This window comes from Rhea pennata, chromosome 1 (genome assembly GCF_028389875.1).
Source record: "Rhea pennata isolate bPtePen1 chromosome 1, bPtePen1.pri, whole genome shotgun sequence".
Lineage (NCBI taxonomy): Eukaryota > Metazoa > Chordata > Aves > Rheiformes > Rheidae > Rhea > Rhea pennata.
In genome coordinates, this window is record NC_084663.1 from 193,853,269 (window position 1) to 193,873,386 (window position 20,118).

General features: G+C 40.5%; 1 protein-coding gene across 2 annotated transcripts in view; it reads left to right on the forward strand.

Annotated features, from left to right (window-relative positions):
- FLT1 (fms related receptor tyrosine kinase 1) overlaps positions 1-20,118 on the forward strand; it is a 116,633-nt gene that overhangs the window by 51,546 nt on the left and 44,969 nt on the right. For both annotated transcript variants that reach the window (XM_062567171.1, XM_062567170.1), the window contains exons 11-12: positions 5,602-5,716; positions 13,223-13,331. In XM_062567171.1, coding sequence (XP_062423155.1) covers positions 5,602-5,716; positions 13,223-13,331 — 224 coding nt within the window. The remainder of the gene's footprint in view (positions 1-5,601; positions 5,717-13,222; positions 13,332-20,118) is intronic.

A 20,118-nucleotide genomic window follows, 5' to 3' on the forward strand; every position in this document is an offset into this window, starting at 1 on the left:
CATAATACTGCTGCCCCAGTGTAGCTAGAAATTGCTCACTGTCCTAAAACATGGCATATACTGAGAGAGAAATTATGCCTGTTTATCAGTCAGTCTCACAGATGATCACCCTCTGTGGCAGGATGGCCTTCTCTTGCTCCTAGTGCAGTACAATCTCCAAATTTTATCTCAGTCAACTAGAGTGTGACCAGGACTGCCGGTGGCTTTGCCAAGAGGCATTCTTGAGAACTAAATGGGTTTTTTCCATGAGGAAAAGACTGTAGAGGTCTCTGGCATCATGTTAGAGGACTAGGAGAAAGGAGCTGAAGAGATGAGAAGACAGAAGATAGTGAATGTTTTTCCAAGTAATATGGGGATCTAGTCTTTACATTGACATTTATCACTGCATTACTTGAACTTCAAGTTGTAGAATTGTCTCCAAGGTGGAGAAAGAAGATTTGTCTGGCTACAAACTGGATCTGGGGCTTTCATCTGGGACTCACTGTCACATACAAACCACAAATAACTAGAGAAATCCTTTACCTCAGCCTCTCCACTCTAGTATAAACCACTGGGGTGATAACAGAACCATTTTTATCTTAAGATCAGTAGTCTCACAGGCAGGGCTCTAGCTTGAAGCTGCTTTGCAGTTTGACTCCAGTTAAATATATCAAGATGACATGAAGTACACTCTTACCCTGGAAACTTTTCCCCATCAATAGTTATAAATATACCGCACTATTGTGCTTGGCATGCTGTATGCTAATAGAGGTGAGGGCTCCGAAACTCATTAGGAAAGGGAGCGGGCTGCAGAGTGGAGTGAGGACAGCATGAAGCTAAGGTTGATAACCATGGCCTTGTCCAGAATAGGCCATGGGATTTTTCTTATCTCACTTTGGCAGGAGGTGTTGTTAGCTTCCTGTGCGAAATCAGGAGCATATGCTGCTTTCCTCTTGTTGTTTGGCTTCCTCCGCTACACAAGACGGTTCCCAGCACTGTGATTATCTTTGCATCTTCAAACATGGCACACTCTGCTTCCTCAAGAGCTTGATGTATTCTTAAGAATCAGGCTGGTTCCCCTCCCCCAAATGACTTCTCAAGGGCTGGTGCGTGTGGCAGCACCACAAAGCAGAGTCTGTTTTTAAAGCTGGACTTCTGGTTACATAAAAGCCCAGCCCTTTCAAAGAAGTGTGAATTCTTAAAGCAAAAAGTGGTGAGTAGGTCTGCCGATGGTCTCGAGTAAGCCCTTTTGAGAGCAGGGAGTTTCTCCTGCCCTGCATGCAGCCTCTCAGCATGTGCTCTGAGCTTCCTGCAGCTCTGGAGTGTTGGCTTAGCAGCTCTGACCCCTCCTTCCCCCTTTTCCAAGGCTTCTTTTGAAATCCACCGGAGAATTAATGGCTTCTGTTTTTCCAAATGAATAACTGTTTCTCAAGCTCTTGACACAAAAGACTCAAGTGTGCCTCTATATGTCTACAAGCCTCTGCATGCGCGCACGTGTGTGTGCAAGCACGCACACAGGCGCGTGGAAAAAACTACTTAGAGGATGAAAAACCTGAATTTAAAGGGAACTCTTCAAAAGTGAAGTGTAGAGGTGAAGAAGTTGCTTGGGGACTCAGTTTCCCAGATATGGCATACCCTTCTGGTGGCAGACAATTGGCAAATTATTTCAGAAAAAATCGTAAACTGACGGATGTCAAGGAGATTTTCTTATTTGGCATTAGTTGGGCCAAGATTATGCTAATAATAGCTCTATTCATCTCTCTCTGTCTGCAAAATAACGGTGAAGAGACTTTCTTTATATCACCTTTTTAGGCTGTAAGGTCTTTGGGAAAGGAAGAGCTTAAATATGTGTTTGTACAGTGCTGAGGGTGGCACAATTCTGATTCTTACAGCCAGAGAGGGAAGGGTCCTTAAATCATGATTTTTCTGATACTCCTAGCACTAGAATTAGTCAGTGACATCGATTACACTGATCTGAGCTTGCGTAATATGTATAAATATACATATGTATACAACCCCCCCAACACACCCGGTGTATTTATCATACAGGATCTTTACATTTACATACTTGGAACCGCAAAGTAGAGTATGAAAGGATCTACATGAAAAGAGGTGTAAGGACTGGTTATAAATGTACTGGCAAAATCTTAGCTTGTTTATCAACCTCTGCACACACTGCATGCTCTTTCACTAACCTGGCAGTAACCCTGCTGTACACGTTCCTGAATAAGCAAAGTAATGAGGCTCGTTCCAACAACAAAATATTTTAGGAATTCATGAACTCCAGAAGTATCTGGAGTAAGATTCAAATACTCAAAATTCAGTGGGATTTCCCTTCAAGAACAAACAGGCAGTGCTTGTTACCCATAGGATACCCTTGGTATCTTACTGAGTGAATAATTTAAAGGAACTTGTAAATTCTTTATAAGTCATAAAAATACATAACTGATGTTATCTGAGGACTCATACAATGAAACTTGAACTGAACTAATTGGAAGATGATTGTGTATTTTAGTCCTAGCCAGAGTAAATTCTTTTCTATTTCTTTCCAAGCATCTGTACTTAACACAAACATTTGTTTTGATGACTGCATCTAAGTTCAGCAGAACCTTTTCTTTTCCTGTTACAAAATACTTGTTGTTAAGAGCTGAAGTCCGATTAGGAGACATAATTTTCAATTACTTCCATTTTTCCCTTGCCGTCTCTAACCAATGCATCTGGCTTAAGCAATAACTTTATGTGGCACTGCTGATAGCAGCAAGAGGCAGAATGACTAAGTACTCCTCTAACTAACCAGCTCAGGAGACTGAAGATAGCTCTGGATCGGTCCTTAAGCTATGTTTGTGTGTTTGAGTTTAAGGTGAGGAGAGAAAACATCTTGTTATATATCCAAAGGAATGAATCTGAGTCTTGTTCCAGACTTACCCTGGCAGCTGTGCTTCAACTGATCTGTAAGCGCTGATCAAGCAGACTGTGGCCTTGAGGGGGCACAGTACGATGGTAGTCGCATCTCCCACTGTGTACCGCTGCCTATAGAAACTGTTTGATAATGTATTCTCAGCTTGACTTTCATTCCTTTTTTTAATTAAACCCATGAACAACAACTATTAAGTATTTGATTTCCCACTATAATGGTATTAGCATTGTAATTGGCAGTTTGATGATAACACGATATGCAAAGTTAGTTGAGTTCACATATGTGTCTCCGGGGCTAATAATTCATCCAATGTTTTACATGTGTTTTCATTGTTATTGTGATGTTATTGTAATTATGATGATGGTTTGTATTATGGTATTAAGAAGTAATTGTACTTCTTGCACCCCATTGTACTAGACATTAACAAGCACGTAACACTGTCCTTGCCCCTAAGACACTGCAACCTAAATATATATACTCTTTTTCAAGGACCTTCAAGGAAGAATATAATAATAACTAAATCTACAGGCCACAGAGCTGAAAGAAATGAGATTGGAGATGCCTTTCAGAGATGCATAAGTGGTTTCTGAATATGTGTTATACCTTTTCCTTGTCCTTTACTAGTATGTATTTCTCAGTAAGGCTGTTTATTGCAGAGGACAAATTTCCAACCTTGTAACAAAGAAATAAAAATTAATTCTGTGAGGATAAATAGTCTGAAAGGATGAAAATAAAAAAATGACTCGTTAGCGTAGATGAAATGAGATTCTAGAGTCTCCATCTTTCTTTTGAGAGACTGTGCCAACATCCAGGTACAAGGATAAGTCTTTGGTACTGCCTATTTGTGCGCCTCTGATACTGGCATCGTGAACTAAGTTCATAAATCTGCTATGGCACGGAGAAGTTATTGTCCCACTTGACATTTCTTCTGAACTCTGGTCTTGTTACAAAACAAGACTTTTTAAAGCATTAAATGTGCAAAATAAATTGGATCTACTTCCCTAAATAATCTTTGATCATTTTTTTTTCCATCTGAATAGATCAGCTATCTTAATATATCTGTCTTTCACCACTCTGACCACAACAACTATTTCTTAGAATCTGGCTTTTAAACTAGTGTCTGGAATCTGTGAAATAAATAGTTGTGTAGTTGGGGCTTTCTTGCCCTGCTGTTGCTCCCTGTCTTCTCTCTGTGCATGAATGACCATGGCCTGCTCCTGTTTTTTTTGGCTTTTTTAGCAAACTGAGTCTCTCAAAGCAAGTTAAGAAATTTGGGCAGATGATTATATATCTATGGTAGTGATTACAGTCCGAGTTAGTTTACATACCATCATTTCTTTAAGCTGTAATATCAGCTAAAAACTGGTGGGTTTGACGCAATGCTACACAACGAAAAGCAATCACATAAAGCTGGAGTACCACAGATACTATAAACAACACAGAGTATAAGCAAACTGCACAGTTAGCTGAAGGGAAATGAACCTCATTCTTTGGTCATGACTGCGTATTATCCAGTCATCAGGCTTTAAGGGTCATTTCTCCAAACAACTGAAACATCTATATATATATATATATATATATATACACACACATATATGTATATATATGTATATGTATATGTATATGTGTGTATATACATACACACATATGTCAGAACAACTTGATTATGGATACTACAGTTGTTATCTTTCAAATCCGTGGTAGATCAAAGGAACATACTGTATTTGAAAGAGCTTGACCCTGATGAAGGTTTAAGTTCTACTGTTCAAGATGGAATTGAAAAAACATCTAGTTTTGGGATAAAAAAACAAAACTAGATGTCCTGAAAGAACAATAGGGATGGACAGAATTTAAGAAGCATTCCAATGCGCTTATTTCCATGTGTACCAAATTAGGCTTTGGGAAACAAATTAGCTCTACCATGACCACACCTGAATGTTCTGATTATAAGCCAATTTGTTGTGTAAGGCAAAAAGTTTTTTTTTCCCTGAGATTTACATTCATTAGCATGTCTTTGATTTTTTTTCAGATAAAGTGAACATTTGAATTCCTTTGGCAGTTAGGGATAGCTTTGTTTAATTTGTTTTCATAATTTGAAAGATTCTGCATAGTTTTTATTATGCATCTTGCAGTCATTGAATTGCAGAATTTATAACTTGCTATTATGTAATCTGAACTGAAGAAAACAAGCAGAAATGAGAATTTGCATCATTTTTCATGGTAACAAAAAGAATCTACACATAATGAAAATGCAGTCAATATATTATGGAATAGAGCATGAAACAAATATAAGTTATCTTGAATTTTAAGGCTGAAAATAATGTGAACTCATACTTAAAGCCAAGCCTGAACTATCATAATGGCTGAAAACTTAGGAGCGTTGGAAATGGGACATTGGTCTCATGTAGTCCTATAATATAGTCCTGATTATAAATTCTAATCTGACTGTAAATTTAACCTATGGTGGCTTAGATGTTAACAGTGACTCCAGAGAAATGATATTGGGGGGGATTGTGTGGGTGGATCTGATTTTCAGGTTTCAAACATCAAATTTTATGAAATGTAAATATAATTGCCTGGTGATCACAGTAGCTGCAATTCTCCCAGACTATATCATTGGCTCCAGAAGAATTGTTTTGGCTTATGTATCAAATGTTTCATTTATCACTAAATCAATAGACTCACCTAATTTTTGTTGTATTCAGGCGCGGCTTTTGCTCTTACATCGATGGATCTTCCATTTTGAAAGCTGGCAGCAGCATAGGAAACAGAATCCAGAGCATCTCAGAGCGAACAGCAGTAATTGAGGGCAAAAATAAGGTATGATTACTGAGAGAAAATAACCCTTTTGTGTGAAAGCACTGACTGGAAAGATACTTCAAGATGCTATTGAGGTAACGATGAAAAAGCTGGTATTGTTGTTATATTGCTTACATTTTAAGATCTGTATGCATGCAGATAACTTATGTATATGCAAAGGGAGAGTTTGGTATTTACCTGCTGAGGTGTAGAGGTGCAATTATTTTTACATGGCTGTTCCAGGCAACAGCAAACACGTTCCTCCCTTGAGGAAGTTACTAATAATGGATTTTTGCTGCAGAACTACAGGTTTTGTTTGAAGTCTTTGGCAAGCATTTTTTTTTTTTAATGAATCTCAAAATGAATCAATGGAAAGTCCCTGCATATACAACATGGAAAGTTTGGTAATGAAACTCAGTGGTTCTCCTTTGTGTTGTTTGTCTTCATGCTGTTTAGGTCATTTCAGAAAGATCTATCCTGCTTTACCTATACTGGTCTTTATAGGAAAGATGGGGTTAGTGAAATAGTCTTTTTGCTCATCCTTTTCTTTTATTTCTTTTTCTTCTTCTTCTTCTTTTTTTTTTTTTTTTTTTAGTGGCAACACCATTAGGAAAAAAGTGGCTTGCAGATAGAGCCTTCGGATTAGTTTCTGATTTACATGCTATCCTTGCTGGAAACATGCAGGTTACCTGAAGTTACCAGCTCTTAGCTCAGTGCAAGTTATTTTTGTTTCTGAAAATTATTTTTCTTAAGATTTTTTCTGTTCTACTGCTCTTCCGTAGCTCTTCAAGCATAGCTGGATTGCTAGTGTAAATAGAAAATGCTCTCTGAGTATGGGTTTCTGGCCAAACTGTGAGTTGCATGGTTTGTGTGCACACAGCTGCTCTACAGTTTCCAGGATATTTTTTTCGCCCCCAGTGGAAGTCTATATCTGTTCACTCCTTGTGGTCCAATAGTCTTTCTCCGTCTCCCAGAGCAAACTCAAAGGGACAGACAAAATTCTCCTTCATTGGCTGGGGTATTGTAAGAATGTCAAACAGCACCGAGCTCACTGAATGCAGCATGCCACCACAACTGTCTGGTTCGGATGAACTGCTACTGCGAGCAGTTCTGCCACTGCAAACAGCTATCAACAGCTCTCTGAAGCACTTCCGCATCAATGGAGTCCTGCTATCAAAAGAGAACATCTACTCCATTTCCACATCCAAGCACAGACTTCCATTGAGTCTTAAAGCTCAGTGGAAACAGCAAAGTAGTAGACAAAGCAGTAGGAAACAGATGAAGAGACTCAGAGGGTTGCACATCTGGGTTAAAACAAAAGGGGAAATGGGAGTGAACAGAGGATGAGATTATTGTAATCAAGAGAAACTATGAACAAGGAATGGTCAAAAGGTTTCCTTTAACAACATCCAAGGTTTAGCCTTCACTTCGGTAGGTTGATTGTTTGTTTGTCTGTGGTTACAGAGGTAGCCTTAAGTATATTTTTAAAATTACAGAAACCTCAGGTTTTGTGTCTGTATGATTAAAGTAATGCAGGAAGCCTGTGCTACACTATTCATCTAGTGACAGAGAGAAATTGTGACAACAGTGTATTAGTAACATTTCCATTGAAACCTCTCTAAACGAACATAGAGCAACCTGAAAGGTATAATGGAAGAAGTTTGTGATTTGAGACATAATACTTAATCATAAAACAACCCTTCAAGTGATTCGATGCTCACATCCAATATTTCATTTTAAATTTGTTGGACATTTCCATTGACTTCCTACAAAGCTGTACCATTCCTAGGCTGCTAAAAGCCGTCAGTTCGTAATGTTTCTAGATAAAATCAACAGCTATATATAACTCAAAGCCAATACTGATTATTGTTCTTAGAGTGATCAGAGTGATTAAAATGTCAGTCTGTGAACGACCTGCAATAACAAGATATAAAGAACTGATATATTCATTGGTATCATTGTAGTATATATATGTTCTCTCCTGTATGCATCAGCCAACTTTTGTTTATTAGTAGCTGCAAAAAGTTAGTACTCCTTGTACAGAGACATCAGGGACAAAGAACTGCAGGGGCTGGGCAGGGACCTTGGGAATGGAGAATGCATGGAAGAGGGCTAAGAAGGTAAGTTCAGGTGAGAGAGACTAGAAGGTGCTGGCTAAGAACAAGTGATGATAAATTCAAGAGAAAGGAGATGCTAGACAGGAGGGCTGATGTGCACAGGAAAAAGTTGGAGGGAGTGGCTCAAAAAAGCTTGGTTTGAGGAAATAACACACTAGTACCACATTCTTCAGAACCTGAAAATGGAACAACTGGTCCCTGAGCACTCCATTCCCCTGCTGCTAGAAAATATTGGTAGCCCACTGACAATAGTTGGTACTACAAAAGCAAGTTCTGTGCCATAGTATCTGCACCCAGGAAAACAGTAAAAAAAAAATTAATCCATGAATTAGTGGTTTATCATAATGGTTTCATTCACATATTTATTCATTCATATATATATATTCTTATATGACTGCATCTATGTATATGTATACATATACATTTAGCCCTATTCTCTTATATGCAAATATATCTATCTGTAGATGGATAGATAGATGGACAGATAGATAGATAGATCTATTTTCCATTGTGTAAGCACCTTACTGACACAAGTTTTTCATGGTCCCATCCCTTGTGCGTGACAAAGCCCCCTGACTTCAGAGAAAATGGAAAGTAATGTTCCTGTTAGAAGATTCTGCAAAACCAAAGCTAGGTTTGCTCTTACACATCTCTGCTTTGGCTGACAATGATGACTCATCCTGGCATGTGCTGACAATGGGTGGTATTAAAAACTGTGTCTGTCCAACATAAATGTGGAGTGCAGGGTGGTCAGGGGAGTCAATCCATCATGGAACTGACAGAGAAGGTGTCACCATGGAGAACAGAATGGGTCCATCTCTCCTGTACTTTATATGTCAAGCCCTGAACCTTTAGCTCAGTCCAATGTCCCATCATTACCAGCTGGAGAGAAGGAAGCATCTCTTGTGTCTGTTCTCAGCCTCTACATATGCCATTTTTCTGGCCAATACATCCGTGCTGATTGGCCAGGTGGCATCCAAACCAGAAGAGATAGCTGTTTAGCTCACCCTGCAACAGCATGCATTTTGTTTTTTTTTTCTCTACCCAAAAACTGATTTTCATGCAGCACATAAGATCTTACTAGCTCTGAGATGTCTGTCAATTTTAGTTGAAATCAGGCCACAGGTTCAGAAATTACTGAGGGTGGAGGGAAGAAGAGGACTCTGGCAGACAGATGGACAGACAGTGATCACATAAGCCTAATTTTCTTAGGAAGGTAGGCTAAAGATAGCACTGGAAGTTTAGCTTGCTTCTCTTTCAAAACATTGTAACTTCTCTTAGGACTCTCCTGAGTGCTATTAGAATTGCTGTCAACACTTAAACAAATCACTTAAAAGGTGGCAGCTGAGCCTAGTGCTTGGTAAGATTAAAACCAGCAGAATTTTGGGCTTGCCTCTGCTGAGCTGTAACTCCCTCTTGCTCCTAAAATCAATGACCTCCCTCAGTGCATGAGACAAGAATAAAACACTGCTTTATTTTGTGTAGGCACTAAGAAAGTGCAGGGAGTGCGTATGGTGGTACTTAGCTGTCTGTATCATGACATCGTCATGAGTCAGCTGGATGCACTCAGTTTCATGGCCTATTCAAGCAGGACAACATGTGATGCAGTGGGAAAACACAGCTCTGTTTGCTAAACAGCAGGGTAATGTCTGAACTGAAGGGAAGAAGGAATTCTCCTGTGTTTACTCTTGTACTATTGGAGACATGTCAGTGAGGGTTTCTTCTCTGGATGTGGTGGCGGTTCTGAGGGCAAAGCATGTTGTCCAGATGTTTTGCACCGATGCTCCTTGCCAAGATGTGGTGCATGTTGATCATAAAATGTTTTTGGCACAATCAGAATAATCCAGTGGTGTGTCACCAATATTTCAACATGAGTCTTCCTAACTAATCTCTCCCCTTTAGCCTTAGACAAATCCAGTCAGCATGGCTGCTTGTAAGGCAGTTGGAGAGTGTATTTTCATTTACTTCCGAGTTTTTTAACAAATAGATTTTCTTAAAAGCATAACTAGGAAGATATCAAGAACCCTTGGCAGACTTAGGCTAATCTGCTCCATGCTGAAAGGGCAATATTTTGTCTTTTAAATGTATGGGTTGTTCAGTGAAGTTAGCACAGCAATCTCTGAATGGAGCATGTTTATGCATGTGACTGCAGAGGCCTTCTAGGGGTGACGAAAGAGTCATGCTACCAACCATTGTGTGAAACCTTCACTTTGCTTGGCTGCCATCAGCTGCAGCAGTTAGAGTCCTAATTTAAGCTATCATGGGAAGAAAGAGTTTCAAGGGGACACTTGAGGGATAGATCAGTCCATCCTATCTCTGGATCACAAAAAATGTTTCTAGTTGCTTTGTGCTCTCTTTTCCCCAGTCTTTTCCTCATCAGTTTCCATTATGGACAACTCTGTAATTTCCTCTTCCAGCTCACATTCTCTGTTTTACACATCTTTTTTGCTGACAGCAACAGCAGCCATACAGGATTCACTTCCATAGCCCCCAACTCTGAAATGAGCCCTTAGGACAGTGCTTCAGGTGAGATGGATACAGATCGGAGGAAGAAAGGATCAGAGCTTTGATAATAAATGGGGCTAGTAGATGGATGAGCATGTTCAAGATGTCAAGCATGCCTGGAAGGATTTGTTGTGTTCTGTTTGCTTATGGCAACTTGATTCAGACTTTCTGTGTATAATGTGGTTGCCAATCCAGGGTCTGAAACTCTTCATGATCCATTGCCAAGATGGTTGATATAAGCCTGAGAGAGCTGAGTTTTTTTCTCTTACTCGTTTTGCAACAACAGTTGTATGGAGGAACCACATAGAACAAACTGATCTTGAACAACCATAACTGCTCAATAAACAAAGCATGCCAGGCTTAGTTTTGTACATGCTGCTTCTCTGGTGGGTTTTGGCTGGCATCCACAATGCAGAACACAGTCTGCACCACTGGAGGGCTCACAAACTATTTAAAGAGATGTTATCTTATCCTTACGGCTAATTTATTAGCTAAAAGATGTGTGCAGAGACATTGTGTCACTATAAGATTCTATTCTGTTGCAAAACTAGTCTTGCTTATTCCTAGATGCTACGGTTATCTCTGTATTAGTCAAGTAAACATACAAATGACTGCTCTGTAGCACTAAAGCCAGCATGTGTAGAATGGCCAATGTTCATAACATTAACTTCTCTTACCCTTCAAAAGATGGTGGTTACTTGAAGGCAGAGAGAAGGGAGTGTTGGTTGGTCTGTGCTAGAGGAGTATTTGGGACAATGCAAGTTGATCCAAACCAAAACAATGCCAGGGACATGTTAACAATTTAACAGTATAAATCACTGAATTTTGGTGCCCAGGAATGTTTCCTAGTGTCATGTCATACAGGAGGATAGTCATAACCTATAAGTATTTAGGTCAGTAACTACAGTCATACTGTTTAAGTATATATGCAGACCTCAGTCTAATAAAAATAATAAGCACATCATCGTGGGCTGGAGCAGTAAAACCAGATATTATGGAAAGTTTTCCATTAAAAGCTAATACCTGACAGTGTCAGGACAATATACTCTTTGATACTACCCACAAAAAAATCCTAGTTATTTTTGTGGGAGGAATATTTGCCACATACTTTTCAGGCCCACAAGCACTCTGGTTCTTAGTGTAGCAGGACAAAGATCAGGCACCCCGGAGTTAGAAAGTAAGAACCTCATTCTCCTTTCTGTGTGTTTTATGTCACTGTTTCTACTTTTGCAAAGTTGTTACGAGGCATATGAAGAGACAGGAGAAAGCCTAATTTTGTGGTGGAAAGTCTGGAATGACAGAAGCAGTTTTTAACCACCCACATTAGCCTTCTGACAGATGTTACAGGACTTCCTTCTATTCCAAGCTAATGTTGGGAAAAAGGGCTGCAGGAATCCTATTCTGAACCCTATGTCCACACTTTATGAAATGATGTTTAAAAATTGGATGGAATTCAAAGAGAATGACAAAATATTGACAGGGCTGGACCATACTTTATAATTAGGAATTTATAGAGGTCAGTTTGCTGAACTTAGCAAAATGAGATGATTTTTTTCAAGGGCTGTAATTATCTATCTAGTATTACTGAGCCCCTTTATCTTATAGAACAGCCAAAAAGGTTAGGAAATTTCTAATTGAAAATGAGGTGTTACTTGTTAACAGACAGATAATTGGCCATTATAGCAGGCTAGGGACACCAATAGCATCACTTTTAGTCTTGAATTTGCCACAAGGCATCTTTCTAAAACAAATATTCTAGCCAAAATCAAATGACTTGACTCCACTATATTTGCTTGAGTAGCTGGAAAAGTAATAGTCTCTCTTTGCTAAAGAATGTTTTGGGATACCAGAAGCCCTATATTATGTAGAGGTTACAGCAAGGAGTTTGGGGATGGCCATGAAGTCTCTGAACAGGAGACACAGAAGCAATGCGAATGCTGAAACAGTGTTTATAAAGAAATTCAGATAACTAGTCTTTATTTAGCATTGATGTGCCCTCCTGAGCTTGTCTACGGACTCCAGCAATCAGACAGACTTAAGGGAAGAATATATTGATTGCACAAAAAATATTTTTAAGGTTTTTAGAAAAAAAAATCAAACAATTCAAAAAAGCAGAATTTCATGGCCACACAATTTCCTTTCATCACTGTCACAATTGTACTTGTAACTTCCACCAGTGCATGTTTTACAGAAGAACTGAGGCAGAGTAACAAAGTTAGAAGAACAAGATACTGTGGCATCCAAGAGCACTTCCCATTGCTGAAACTCAGGTGCATGCCCATCTCAGCTCTGTCTTTATGTGCTAGAGTGCTATGTAAAAAAATCCCAACAGATTATTGTTTAATCATAGAAATATTAAATCAAAGAAGAGAAGATAGTCCCTCAAAATAAGGAGAAACTTCTGTTTTACCCCTGCCCTGTTTCACCTAATACTTACAAGACAGTGAAAGAGAAATTAGATGTGTTTAGTGTCAAATGCAGCTGCTCTTTTCCCAGCGCTGTCCAAATGCCTGAGCTGATCTTCACCTAGTTCCTTTGCTGACCGTCTGCCTGGAGGCTGGTTGTCCCCTGGGGTGAACCATGTTGCGTCACACTTCATGTTCTGTAACTTATCGTTACATCAGCAAGAGATAAGTCAACCTGAAAGACCCCTTCAAAGATTTTATATTGTAGTGGATCTGATAATATAATGGTCTCCCGAGGAGCTTGTTTCCTGTTATTTTTCTATTCTTTCCAAAACTTTGTATGATGACATCTCCTTTAAATAACCTCAGTGGTGCCTGTCACTGAATGAATGGAGAGACTGAATCACAGGAGTGTTAATAGTGACTTAGTAGAAAGAGAAGGGAAGCTTTTAAACAATTGCATGATCCACTGAGAGCTAAATTTCTTCTTTCCTTTGCAGACTGCTAGCACTCTGGTTGTAGCTGAAGCCAAATCTGCTGGAATCTACAGCTGTGTGGCAGCCAATAAAGTGGGGAAAGCTGAAAGAAATGTGAGCTTTATTGTAACAGGTAAGATGCAGTCCCTACTAGAGCTAAACATGCTCCTTAATTCTGGAATTGTTAGGCTGTCAGGGCTTTTACACATCCTAAACTATGAGAATTATTGTAATATATGTACTTGTGAACTCATACCATGCTTTTCAGTGTTTCTGCTAAAGTTTTTCCCAGCAAGTGGTCTGGATTTCTAAGAGAGGAACCAAATCTGATGAATGGCATCCCTCCCTCAATTATCCCAGCATGACACAAATTGCTCATAAATACAGCAACCTGTGATTTGACCTGTCATACTGCCTAACCTCTGCGATCGTTCTGTACATGAAGGAGTACTGTATTTTAACCAGCAAATCAGTGTCATGTGTGACACTGTCGGTCTTGACAGGCCCGTTCGGCTAGGTCTCAGAAACCAGCTGGTCGCATGAAGGTGAGCTCAGAGCAGTGCATACTGCCTGTGGGCAGCACGGGGCAAGAAAGGGGTCTGTGGCTCTTGGCAGCCCCTCACAGCTCCCAGCCACAACAGCAGCTTACAGGCAGAAAAACGGCAGGGTGTAAACTACTGAGTTTTGTTCCATCTTTTGAGAAAGACTTTGAATGCAACTTGAGCCAAGACACTGAGAAGACTCATGTGTGTTAGCTGTTCATATGAATACGTTTCCGTCAGTGGGTGTGTATAAGTGCTTGCAGGTTCAGGAAAAAAAAGATTAAATGGCTTGAGTTCAGGAATTACTGTAAAAAAACCTGATGGATTTTCTAAGAATGGATCTACTGCATGATATAGCAGCATGATTTATACAAATGCCATTACAAAGGACCTATTTTCTGGTGGAAGACTTCATTTTGATTTTGTTTACAAAGTGATAGCTCATGGAGCACTTAGGCTGAAAACAACTTTTAGCATAGGCAAATAATGTAATTCATTCCTAAATACAAAGGAAGACAAAAGGCTACAGCATTCTGACACTTTAATGTCAAAGTCATAGTCTTGAAGCTGTAAGGGAAAAATAGATTTCATATTTTCCTTTTATTTTTTTTGCTGTTTCTGTAACCTGATTTTTTTTATCAGTCTCTTGGTTATCATTGTGATGACTGATTTTAATGAAACTTGTTCTCTTACTATACTGAGAATATCAAGAGAGAGTGGGCACACACCCACGAGAACTGTTTTATATAAAAAAAAGAAAAAAAAACGAGGAAGAAAACCTCCTTGTAAAATGTCTCTCTCTCCTCATTTTATTGATCAAAATTTATGCATGTTCTGAGGCATTCTCATTTAGAAAGTGCCAATTATTTATAAATTTGGAAATTTAGTAATAAGTATGAGAGCTACTTGCTGAAATATAAACTGATAAGTGGCACATAGGCAGGCTGTTTGTTAAAAAACGAAAACAAAAAGGACGTCTTCATGTTCTGTTAAAGGATGTGAAAAGAACATTTACCAGCTTGAAGATGTTTGCTGCCCCAGTTCTAGAATCACAATTTTGTTTTGATCCTTACCTATAAAATTTTAGTTTTTTGGACAGAAAGCTAAAGAATGACACATAACTTTCCATAAACTAATGTGTTAATTGAGCTATCTTCTCATCTTTTTGTGAGGACTTCACGCACAACTTTGAGCATTACTGACAGTTGTTCACAGAGGTGGTTGATTTTTTAATATGAAAGATGCAGAATTTGGTGTTCTCTAGCTCTTACTCCTCAGTCTTCATGTAAGACCTGAGACTAAATGAAGCTGAATTTTGAAGGGCCCCGTTTATAGTAATCATATCCCCCTTTCAAAGTTTTTGATGGCAGTCTCAGATGATTTAGTGCTATGACATGAAGGTGTTAGTTTCCTTTTTAGATCTCACACTCTCAGATCTTAACCAGGGGTAAAAGGAAATCCTCCTTGATGCTAAAGCTTGCATGCAAACATGCAGAATATTATGGCTTTTCTTTGAAGACTCTTGTGTTGGCTGGTGTTCAGAAAGAGGAGTGGCTGCTTTATTATGGCTTGGAAATTCTTAACTTCTTTACTGGTGGCAGCCTTTCTATACAGGCTGGTGATGATGAAATGCATTTATCCTTTGAGTTCCTGGAGCTGAGCACTTCAGCTGTGTGACATGGAAAGTCCTGTTCGTCTGCTAACGCTCAGTTGCACTGATTGAACGCAGCTTGTTTAAACAATACTGCTGTTTTGTTCTTATAAAAATCAAGTTGGGCTCATTCTTCTGTTTTGTACAGAGAGTTCATCAGTTGGGCTGGAATGATACAATCGTAACTCTCCTCTGTCAGGCTGAGACCAAACTGCTGTGGTTGGGTAACAGCCTGTTCTTCACGTCAACTAAGAAACAACGGTCATTTCTCTCGCCTTTGCTGAAAAACACACTGGGGAATAAAAAATGGCAGCCAAAATATTGATGGATGTGAATTAACAGGCAGGACACTGCAGAGGATTTCCTTCTAACAAATCCAAAACTAACACTTTAGATCTCTGGAGTTTGTTCATTTTATGTAGTTGGGGCTACTAGAGCCATATGAAGCTAGCCTGAATCACATGAAACTGAGGATAAGAGAAGAAAGTGTCTAAGCAGGAGAAGGTGATCCTTTGCAGGAAGAGAATCTGCTGCCATCTCTAAGAGCCAGAAAGGATCCTGAGTAGCAGGCAGAGAGAAAGCCTATCCTGAGCAAGAAAAATCCTGTTCTCATTCAGTCTCATTCAAACCTTGTCTTGAAGATGGAAAAAAAGTACATGCTGTAGGGAAGTTGCTGTGCTGGTGTGAGAAGTTTTTTTTCTAGGCCATGATGTTTCCCAGCCATAACAGAAACCTTTGAAAAGGTGGTGGGAAGGCTGTGCTCATCCCGGCTTTGCAGTGGCATGCTCCCTCCCTGCGCAGGGAAAGATAGCAGACAGAAGAAGAAAGTACATAGACTGTGGAAAAGGGGACAGACCACCTGGGAGGATTATAAGAATGTGGTCAGAGTATGCAGGAATGTGATGAGGAAGGCTAAGACCCGTTTGGAATCAAATCTGGTAAGGGATGTCAAGGACAACAAGAATGGATTCTTCAAATATATCGGTAGCAAGAGGAAGACTGGGGAAAATGTGGGCCCGCTGCTGAATGGGGTGGGGACCCTGGTGACGAAGGATACAGAGAAGGCAGATGAGTGGACAGTGAGGTGGCTTGAGAACTGGCTGAAAGGCAGAGCTCAGAGGGTCGTCATCAGTGGCGTGGAGTCTAGTTGGAGGCCTGTGGCTAGTGGCGTCCCCCAAGGCTCAGTATTGGATCCCATCCTGTTCAACTTCTTCATCAATGACCTGGATGAGGGGACAGAGTGCCTCCTCAGCAGGTTTGCTGGGAGGAGTGTCTGATCCACCTGAGGGCTGTGCTGCCATTCAGAGAGACCTGGACAGGCTGGAGAGTTGGGCGGAGAGGAACCTCCTGAAGTTCAACAAGGGCGAGTGCAGGGTCCTGCACCTAGGGAGAAATAACCCTAGGCACCAGTACAAGCTGGGGGGTGACCTTGTGGAGAGCAGCTCTGCAGAGAAGGACCTGGGAGTGCTGGTGGATGACACATTGACCATCAGCCAGCAATGCGCCCTCGTGGCCAAGAAGGGCAACGGTCTCCAGGGATGCATTGGGAAGAGTGTTGCCAGTAGGTGGAGGGAGGTGATCCTGCCCCTCTACTCAGCCCTGGTGAGGTCTCATCTTGAGTCCTGTGTCCAGTTCTGGGCTCCCCAGTACATGGAGCTACTGGAGAGAGTCCAGCATAGGGCTACAAAGATGATCAGAGGGCTGGAGCATCTGCCCTATGAGGAACGTCTGCGAGAGCTGGGCCTGTTTAGCCTGGGGAAGAGACAACCGAGAGAGGATCTTATTAATGTATACAAATACCTTAAGAGGAGCTGTCAAGAGGATGGGGCCAAACTCTTTTCACTAGTCCATGCAACAGGACAAGAGGCAACAGGAACAACCTGAAGCACAGGAAGTTCTGTCTGAATATTATGAAGAACTTCTTTACTGTGAGGGTGACAGAGCACTGGCACAGGTTGCCCAGGGGGGTTGTGGAGTCTCCTTCTCTGGAGATATTCAAAACCCACCTGGATGCAACCCTGTCTAACATGCTCTAGTGACCCTGCTTGAGGAGGGGCGGTGGATTAGATGATCTCCAGAGATCTCTTTTAACCTCAACCATTCTGTGATTCTTTGTGATTCTGTGATAGCAGTGAGGAAAAAAGAGTAAAGAAATGTATCAGAGAGGTCTCAGTAAGAACAAACCCTTGCCTAGATTATTGCAGATTTTTTTTTATTTCTGGGCTTGAAGTGCAATTTGCATGTATGTTTCTGGGAGCTTTGAGGGTGGTATAATTTTACAGCCTGTGCTTGCAACTCCTTGACATGACAGGACATGAGCTCTGGAACAGCCTTCATCTCCTATTGCCTCTGCCAGCTGAAGGGCGTTTTGGGGGCATTGTCATACTGACTTAACTCTGAGAGCAAACCTTTGTTTGCAGCACAAATGTAGCTGTGTACCTTATAGTAAAGCAACATGGAAAGCTCTCCTGCTCACTGATAATTTAACAGCCTCAGTAGCAATACCTTTATGCCAAATTTAACCGTAGTAGCCCCCCTTTCCTCCAGCCTGCCCCTTTCCCTAGTTTGGGGGCTGTTTTGCTGGCATACAGCAGGCCCATGGGTGTGTTTGCAATTATAAAGGGTGAAACAGGAACAACTCTGCCTTATCTCCCTGGTTTCCCAATGTCACTAGGTGCATTTTATTTTGAGATTCCTGATGGTGCTTGGCAAAGATAAACAAAATCTTCCATCAGGAAACCTGGGAGCTATTTCCACAGGAAGCTCCAAATCACTAAAGTAAATAAAACCCTTTTACATTATTCCCAGCCTATTTAGCTAGCCTGAGTCTGTAGCAATTGATGAGAGGTGTCATATATTAGTGACTTGTAATCTTTAAACAAATGACTTGCTTAGAATCGTATGTATTTTGCTTTTGTCCCTAGATTTATTCAATAAATAGAGTCTGTCTTTGGAAAAGACACATCTAGGAAAAGTTCCAGACCTGACAACATGGAAGTAGTTGCAACTATATTATTCTGTTGGCACGCTATCCTTCTACTTAAAAATAGTTCACTGCTCTCAGTCTCAGGGGATCTTCAGTTTCTTTTTAAGAGTTTTGCTTGGCTCTTCTGAGCTTTTACTGGCATAGTCAAAAGCCAAAATTAGCAGTATTTCAGACCAGTACCCTGGATTTCCCAACACATATCAGAACCGTTTCAGATCTAGTGTGAAGAAGACACAGCAATTTCTTTGATTCAAGTAACTATCCACAGTCAAAAATCTGGATCACTCATTGGACTTAAGTAGTCTGATTTCAGTGCTTTTTAACAAAACCAGGCATAGGATTCACTTCATCTAACTTAATCTAAAAGTTAGGTATCTAAATTTAAGCTGGTCACGTAAGATCACTTCAAAATTAAGTGTGAGGGATCAGGATCTCTGGACTTTGACTCATTTTAAGGTACATGGTTTGCATTGCCCCCTTGGAGGTGCCTGCGTCATGACATTAGCTGTAAACTTTTGCCCACACAGAAAAAAAATATCTTCCAAAAGATGTCTACATTTTGAGGGCTACAGCTAAATATGCTGTATCTCTCTCTAGGAAAAGGTTTGATCTTAGCTTTTTTGCTTGACACTTATTTAATTAAGATCAGAATCTGTCACCACGTGCCCTTAGCACATCATAAAGGATGCTGATGATAGTCACGCAAGTTCAACAAATTTAAAGCTTTTCTTATAGTTTTGCTTGCCGGAGAAAGGAAAAAAAAGATATCAATGAAATGTAAGAGGAACAAGCAAGCACACAGGCTTTAAAATCCAGTCTAGTATCTTAGTGTCACAGCTTTCACTTCTTTAATCTATGGCATATCTACATCCTTACCAACGACAGGCACGCACTTTGTCTTCTCTGCAAGGATGTGACAGTCAGATGTTTGTCTGGGAAGTGCCTGCGATTAGAGCGAATTTCAATCCAGGCTCTTAGGAGCTCATTTACTCAGTTTTTAACACTCAGCGCTTAGTCTGGAAAAGAGGACACTCAGAGGAGCAATTGATGACAGACTTTCAACATGCAGAACATTGTTTCAAAGGCGATATTGAGCACATCTTGCTCCTGGGTACCCTGCGGAGGCAAGGCAGTTTAGTTGGCATTGTGAAGATTTAGGGAGCAAGAAAATCTTTCTGCTAGACTGGTCAATCAGGAAAAGAGGTTGCAGAGAGAACATTGTGGGTATCATCCACTGGAGACTGGGCAGACAGCTGCAGGGCTGAATCACTTGTGCTTCATGGCACCTCAGTAGAAGATGGTCTGCTGATGCTCCTTACACTTCTCCGCTGCTGTGGTGCTAGACTTGAACTGACATCGATAAGTCTGGAACTGAATGAAAGTCTGTGTCAAGTGGTACATGCTCTAAGAGATAAGAAAAGGAGGCATAATTTTCCCTTATGAAAGATGAAGCCATTCTTACAATTCTGAGTCAAGTTCACAGCCAAGTGCCCTAGCAATTAGGAGGCAGAGAACAATTGGAAATGGCCAAAGTTGATTCCACTTAAATAAGCAGAAGGAAATGCCTTTATCAGCATATTGGCTACAAATAACCCAAGAGAGGTTGCAGGCGGGGGGAAGACTTGGAACTGTTTTCCATTTGGAACTTGCTTCTACTTTCACTTAAGCCAGTGGTGTAACTCTCTTACCTGAGGGCTGAGCCTTGAGTGGAGATGGTGGTGAGCTAGTCAGCTCTGCCCTG